The 7,500-nt window shown below is 46.1% G+C and overlaps 1 protein-coding gene across 1 annotated transcript in view; it reads right to left on the bottom strand.

Moving 5' to 3' along the window:
* Positions 1–7,500, bottom strand: part of LOC116053578 (MAM domain-containing glycosylphosphatidylinositol anchor protein 2-like) — a gene marked incomplete at its 5' end in the record, with an annotated part of 69,987 nt that overhangs the window by 44,993 nt on the left and 17,494 nt on the right. Inside the window, one exon of the mRNA XM_035994950.1 lies at positions 4,797–5,102. Coding sequence (XP_035850843.1) covers positions 4,797–5,102 — 306 coding nt within the window. The remainder of the gene's footprint in view (positions 1–4,796; positions 5,103–7,500) is intronic.

Genomic DNA, 7,500 nt, shown 5'->3' with positions numbered 1-7,500 from the left:
ACTAGCTACACCAAACACGTCTTCTTTCTGCCTCCCGGTTGCGTAGGCAAGCAGTGATGACGTTGCCGAGAAATCCGTGTATAAGCACCTGATTGTTCTGTAAAGTTGTTGTGGAGACAATAAAAAGACTTCTGATATGCTCCCGGTGTGGTATGGCGACGCGCCCGGTGGAGAATCAGAGTTAGGTCTCCTGCACACTGGCTGTGTGGCGTGAGCGTGGCGTTTCTGTAGCGTGTCTGTACGGACAAGGCTAGCAGCTAGCAAGGCTAGCGTACACATGGATGTTTCCCATTGATAAAATGAAATAATAGCGTGTTCTTCAACTTTATTTTGTCAATATTTTTGTGTTTGCACATATTTCGATATATATATATTTTTATGGGGAGAGTTGTGGAAATGTACTGCACTCAAGCAGTAGTATACTTCATGTTAAACATAAATATAAACATAAATATAAATATATACTATATAATATTTGAAAATCGATAATTATTTATTATTTATTATTTTTTAAATGACATTTATATCTTCATTTATGTCAAAACCTCGAGACTTTCACGCCACGCAGCCGACACGATCACACCACGCAGCCAGTGTGCAGGAGGCCTAAGATGCGAAGGAGGGAAGCAAGTGAAGGACACAGGGAGGCAATTTAAGGACTTGGCACGTCAGCTTGGCTGCTTGAATGTACTTGTTGTATAACCGTGTTAACAGGTAACATGTTGCCTGTAGACATCGGAGAAATCTTTTCAGTCGGTGAGAAACATTTCTCTGCTATTGAAGGAGACAAAGAGAGAGACATTCTGGATGTACCGGTCAATAAATAACCTGCACAGCTACATCTGCTTTTCCTTTTCTTTTCTGTGTGTGTGTGTGTGTGTGTGTGTGTGTGTGTGTCTGTGTTTCTGTGTGTCTCAGTCTCTGTGTGTGTGTGTGTGTGTGTGTGTGTGTGTGTGTGTGTGTGTGTCTCTGTGTGTGTGTTTCTGTGTACCTGTGTGTGTGTGTGTGTGTGTGTGTGTGTGTGTGTGTGTGTGTGTGTGTGTGTGTGTTTCTGTGTGTGTGTGTCTGTGTGTGTGTGTGTGTGTGTGTGTGTGTGTGTGTGTGTGTGTCTGTGTGTGTGTGTGTGTGTGTGTTTCTGTGTGTGTGTGTGTGTGTCTCTGTGTGTGTGTGTGTGTGTGTGTGTGTGTGTGTGTGTGTGTGTGTGTGTGTGTCTCTGTGTGTGTGTGTGTGTCTCTCTGTGTGTGTGTGTGTGTGTGTGTGTGTGTGTGTGTGTGTGTGTGTGTGTGTGTGTGTGTGTGTGTCTGTTTACCCTCAGTGTACAGTATGAGTGCTGCTGATAGTAACTCCTCCACACATCCCTGACATCTCTATAATCCTCGTTAGAGAAACCACCTCGGGAGGATTTTAGCTACAGCCGTCTGTTTGATTCTTCTGGCTGCTCACTGCTTTGAAGGATCTTGTTGCTGCTGCCCGTCACTGTCGTCGCCGTAATCCAGGAGGAAAAACCAACAGACTGTGAGGGATTATTGTCAAAGTAAAACCCTAAAAAATAAGAGCTCATTTAGAAATGTCGCTCATATGCTTTTATCTCCGAGCTTCACGTGGACACGATTAGCATATTTATAAAACGTGAGCTGGACACCGTTAAAGTGGCCATATTATGCTCATTTTCAGGTTCATAACTCAGTCCCTCCAGAATAACGTGATCATGTGATCTCATAATTCAATGCATAATCAGCTAAAGTCCGCATATTTATGTGGGGGGCCGCATTTTTTCAAATACGCCGCACGCCACACTCACGCCACGCAGTCGACACGATCACGCCACGCAGCCGACGCGATCACGCCACGCAGCCGACGCGATCACGCCACGCAGCCGACGCGATCACGCCACGCAGCCGACGCGATCACGCCACGCAGCCGACGCGCTCACGCCACGCAGTCGACACGATCACGCCACGCAGCTGACACGATCACGCCCCGCATTTTTTCAAATACGCCGCACTTTCGCCCGCATAAATTGAAGATTTCCGCGCAAAATATGCGGGACTTGCATGACTTCATAACCCCCTGCATTTTCGTTGCAAAAAAGTCACAAATACCTTAGCAGAAACAAGCAACAAGATCCTTCAAAGCAGTGAGCAGCCAGAAGAATCAAACAGACGGCTGTAGCTGTCGTGTGAAATCCTCCCGAGGTCATTTCTTTAAGGCCCTGACCCACCAACCAGACGGCCGACCGTCGGCAGTAAAGTCAGTCGGACTGATCAGTCGGGTCCCCGAGGTCCAAAAAATGCCTCAGAACACACTGAGGAGACGCCGACTTGAGCGTACGCTCTGCTCGTAATACGTCTCCATAGCAGCAGGCGGCGCTGCTCTGTATTGTTTCCATTAACAGTCTGATTGTTTCCCAGAAAATGAAATATTGGACGAACGCGTCACGTGGGTCTGGTTTCTCCAGAAATTCACAGCCAGACTGTCATGGCGGCTCGTTCAGAATACGATCTCATATTGGACTAAAATAGTTCACCGAAACGTGTTTCTGAAAACATTTGAAGAGAGAAATAGGCCGTGCAGCTGCTGAATCTGTCTTCATTTCAGATCAACAAAGGTCAGTTTAACAGATTTTACTCAGATTTTGAGAGACTCATCTGCTCCCCATTTCCTGGTGAATCCCGACTGTCCTGTCTCTGACTGTCCTGTCTCCGACTGTCCTGTCTCTGACTGTCCTGTCTCTGACTGTCCTGTCTCTGACTGAACATGTCAGGTCGGCCAAAATGAAGGCTGACGGCTCCTCCAACAGACGACGGCACGAACACACCGACCAGACTCGAGTCACCGACCTCACCAGACGGTCCAACGGCCGATAATCGGGCTGGTGTGTCTTCTCTCTTACGTGGATTATAGAGATGTCAGGGATGTGTGGAGGCGTTACTATCAGCAGCGCTCGTACTGTACACTGAGTGTGAGCAGTGTTTTGCCATTGAGAATGAGCTAGCATGCTAACGGTTAGCCCCCTAGCCCCCTCGTCTCAGCTAGTGACGTAGAAAGCCGTGCAGATTTTGACCAGCTCACCCAGAGACTGAAGGCAGGACACATTCAGAAACCGTATCTCACTCTAAACACCATGGATGGATTTTTAAAGTTTGTATGAAGCACCAGAGACACAAAATAACTCCCCAAATCCCAGAAAAAGTGTTTTTTTTCATAATATGGGCACTTTAACGGGCGAAAGCACACACAAACTGTGGAGGAATGAATGCATGTTGTTGGTGTTTTTGGCGTCCTGTTTTCGCAGCGCTAACATGCTGCCATGTCAGTCTGTGTTCACGTTGAACTCCTGCAGTTCTTCTCTCGAGGAGCAGAGACGTTTCTTTGCTCAAACCCAGTTTGTGTCGTGTGTGAGTGGAATTTCTATTTGATTTATTTCAACGTAATCCACCTGTAATCTGCCCCGGCGATAATCTGCTTACAGCTGTTGCAGTGAAAACAAGAAGAGATGTGGCTTTCTAGCCACAAATCCTGCATTTCAAATGTTATTTAAGTAAAAAAGTAGTAAACGTTCTGTAAACCAAGAACTAACTGAAGCCACTTTTACCCATCATGCACTGCAGACCTGAATTTCTAACAATCTGGACAGTTAACTGTGTGTATGTGTGTCTGTGCGTGTGTGTATGTGTGTGTGTCTTTGTGTGTGTCTGTTTGTCTGTCTGTCTGTCTGTGTGTGTGTGTGTGTGTGTGTGTGTGTGTGTGTGTGTGTGTGTGTGTGTGTATCTGTGTCAGACAACATCCTAATATTCATGATTAAAGGAAGATTACAGTGTTTTCCAACCAGCTATAATCTGCCAACATGGTACCCATCAAAGTACGACCCCTGCTGCATATTACACCCAACTCAACAGGAGAATCAAACTGTTGCACACATACTAAACAGATGTTTCTACTATAAAGGACTGTATGTGTCCAGACATGACCGTCTGGTTGATCTGGTTGCTAAGGACTTGCTAAAGATAAACTATGGACATGATAGCAAGATCTGCAAGCACAGCACTGTAACATTAACCTGGTTCATCATCACACATCTGACAGGGACTACTTCACAAACATCCCAAACTCTCCTGACGTTGTAATCGTAAACGAGGTTATGAAGTCTGTATGTATCTGTGAGGTGGGCTGCTGTTCTCATCTGTATATGGACATTAGTTACTATTCAAAATTATTGAAATATCAATCTTTGGTAGATCTCATTCACCAACTTGGATATAAGTGTAAATTAATAACTTTGGTATTTGGAAGTCTGGGACATGTCCATAAGGATGTTTGTGTGTGTGTGTGTTTCTGTGTGTGTGTGTGTGTGTGTGTGTGTGTGTGTGTGTGTGTGTGTTTCTGTGTGTGTGTGTGTGTGTGTGTGTCTGAGTGTGTGTGTGTGTGTGTGTGTGTGTGTGTGTGTGTGTGTGTGTGTGTTTCTGTGTGTGTGTGTGTGTGTGTGTGTGTGTGTGTGTGTGTGTGTGTGTGTGTGTGTGTGTGTGTATGCGTGTGTGTGTGTCTGTTTTACTGAGTCTGAGTGTGTGTGTGTGTGTGTGTGTGTGTGTGTGTGTCTGTGTATGTATCTGTGTGTGTGTGTGTGTGTGTGTGTGTGTGTGTGTGTCTGTGTGTGTGTGTGTGTGTGTGTGTGTGTGTGTGTGTGTGTCTCTTTGTATGTATCTGTGTGTGTGTGTGTGTGTGTGTGTGTGTGTGTGTGTGTGTGTGTGTGTGTGTGTGTGTGTGTGTGTGTGTGCGTGTATGCGTGCGTTACCCACACTGCACCACCAGGTGGATCAGAGCCTCTCTGGGCTTCACGTTGAAGCCGTTGTACTGGCTGGTCTGGCAGCGGTACGTCCCGCTCATCTCCCTCGTCACGTTGCTGACCCTCAGGACGCCGTCGTAGCTCTCCGTCTGCTCCGAGCCGTCGGGCATCAGAGCCGCCGCTCCCCCGCTCTCCTCCGCCCGCGACCACAGGATGATGGGTTTGGGTTTCCCTGACACCAGACACTGCAGGTCCACGGTGTCACCCTCCTGAGCGATGAGGTGAGAGCGCCCCCTGGGGACGCTCAGCTCTGGAGGAACTGCACACAAACATATATATTTATTGTGTGTATATATATATATATATATATATATAAAATATGCTGGCTCTATACACGCTAAAAGTATCTTATAACATTATGGAAAGGATCCCTACAGAGATAGACCTTTTAGTTAAAGAGTAAGATCCTTTTAGTTTAACATGAAACAGCTCCGAAATCACCATCACCAAACTACACCAGACTCCATGTAAATAATCAGGACTTTTAGCGTGTATAGAGCCAGCATATTTCCACCAGACTCCATGTAAATAATCAGGACTTTTAGCGTGTATAGGGCCAGCATATTTCCACCAGACTCCATGTAAATAATCAGGACTTTTAGCGTGTATAGAGCCAGCGTATTTCCACCAGACTCCATGTAAATAATGAGTACTTTTAGTGTGTATAGAGCCAGCATATTTCCACCAGACTCCATGTAAATAATCAGTACTTTTAGCGTGTATAGAGCCAGCGTATTTCCACCAGACTCCAATAAATAATGAGTATTTTTAGTGTGTATAGAGCCAGCATATTTCCACCAGACTCCATGTAAATAATCAGTACTTTTAGCGTGTATAGAGCCAGCGTATTTCCACCAGACTCCATGTAAATAATGAGTATTTTTAGTGTGTATAGAGCCAGCATATTTCCACCAGACTCCATGTAAATAATCAGTACTTTTAGCGTGTATAGAGCCAGCATATTTCCACCAGACTCCATGTGAATTATCAGGACTTTTAGCATGTATAGAGCCAGCATATTTCCACATGTAAATGAATTAAGGGTTTATTTCAACCAAACCAGAGTGGTGATTGTTGGAACAGTGGAAAGATGAACCAAGACGGCTTTTCATAGTTTTATTTAGTTTCTGCCCACTTTGAATGAAGTGTGTTTTACGCTGATAAAAGTACTGATTATTTACATGGAGTCTGGTGGAGTTTGGTGATGGTGATTTCAGGGCTGTTTCATGTTAAACTAAAAGGATCTTCAAACCCACCAGCCTTCAGAGGAAGGACGCCTAAACACCCGCCCGTGGTGATGTTGTGACTGAGTGAATATATGTTGTGACTGAGTGAGGAGATGTTGTGACTGAGTGAGGAGATGTTGTGACTGAGTGAGGAGAGATTGTGACTGAGTGAGGAGATGTTGTGACTGAGTTGTGACTGAGTGAGGAGAGGTTGTGACTGAGTGAGGAGAGTTGTGACTGAGTTGTGACTGAGTGAGGAGAGTTGTGACTGAGTGAGGAGATGTTGTGACTGAGTGAGGAGAGTTGTGACTGAGTGAGGAGAGTTGTGACTGAGTGAGGAGAGTTGTGACTGAGTGAGGAGTTGTGACTGAGTGAGGAGATGATGTGACTGGATGAGGTGTTGTGACTGAGTGAGGAGAGTTGTGACTGAGTGAGGAGAGGTTGTGACTGAGTGACTGACCGGTAGTGGAGGAGATGTTGTGACTGATTGAGGAGAGTTGTGACTGAGTGAGGAGATGTTGTGACTGAGTGAGGAGAGATGTGACTGAGTGAGGAGATGTTGTGACTGAGTGAGGAGAGTTGTGACTGAGTGAGGAGATGTTGTGACTGAGTGAGGAGAGTTGTGACTGAGTGAGGAGAGTTGTGACTGAGTGAGGAGATGTTGTGACTGAGTGAGGAGAGTTGTGGCTGAGTGAGGAGATGTTGTGACTGAGTGAGGAGAGTTGTGACTGAGTGAGGAGATGTTGTGACTGAGTGAGGAGAGTTGTGACTGAGTGAGGAGATGATGTGACTGAATGAGGTGTTGTGACTGAGTGAGGAGAGATGTGACTGAGTGAGGAGAGGTTGTGACTGAGTGAGGAGATGTTGTGACTGAGTGAGGAGAGATGTGACTGAGTGAGGAGAGATGTGACTGAGTGAGGAGAGTTGTGACTGAGTGAGGAGATGTTGTGACTGAGTGAGGAGAGTTGTGACTGAGTGAGGAGAGTTGTGACTGAGTGAGGAGAGTTTTGACTGAGTGAGGAGATGTGACTGAGTGAGGAGAGTTGTGACTGAGTGAGGAGAGTTGTGACTGAGTGAGGAGATGATGTGACTGAATGAGGTGTTGTGACTGAGTGAGGAGAGTTGTGACTGAGTGAGGAGAGGTTGTGACTGAGTTGTGACTGAGTTGTGACTGAGTGAGGAGATGTTGTGACTGAGTGAGGAGAGTTGTGACTGAGTGAGGAGAGGTTGTGACTGAGTGAGGAGAGTTGTGACTGAGTTGTGACTGAGTGAGGAGAGTTGTGACTGAGTGAGGAGAGTTGTGACTGAGTGAGGAGAGGTTGTGACTGAGTGAGGAGTGTTGTGACTGAGTGAGGAGAGTTGTGACTGAGTGAGGAGAGTTGTGACTGAGTTGTGACTGAGTGAGGAGAGTTGTGACTGAGTGAGGAGATG

This window comes from Sander lucioperca, chromosome 18, assembly GCF_008315115.2.
Source record: "Sander lucioperca isolate FBNREF2018 chromosome 18, SLUC_FBN_1.2, whole genome shotgun sequence".
Taxonomy (NCBI): domain Eukaryota; kingdom Metazoa; phylum Chordata; class Actinopteri; order Perciformes; family Percidae; genus Sander; species Sander lucioperca.
This window is presented reverse-complemented; position numbering and strand designations above follow the sequence as displayed.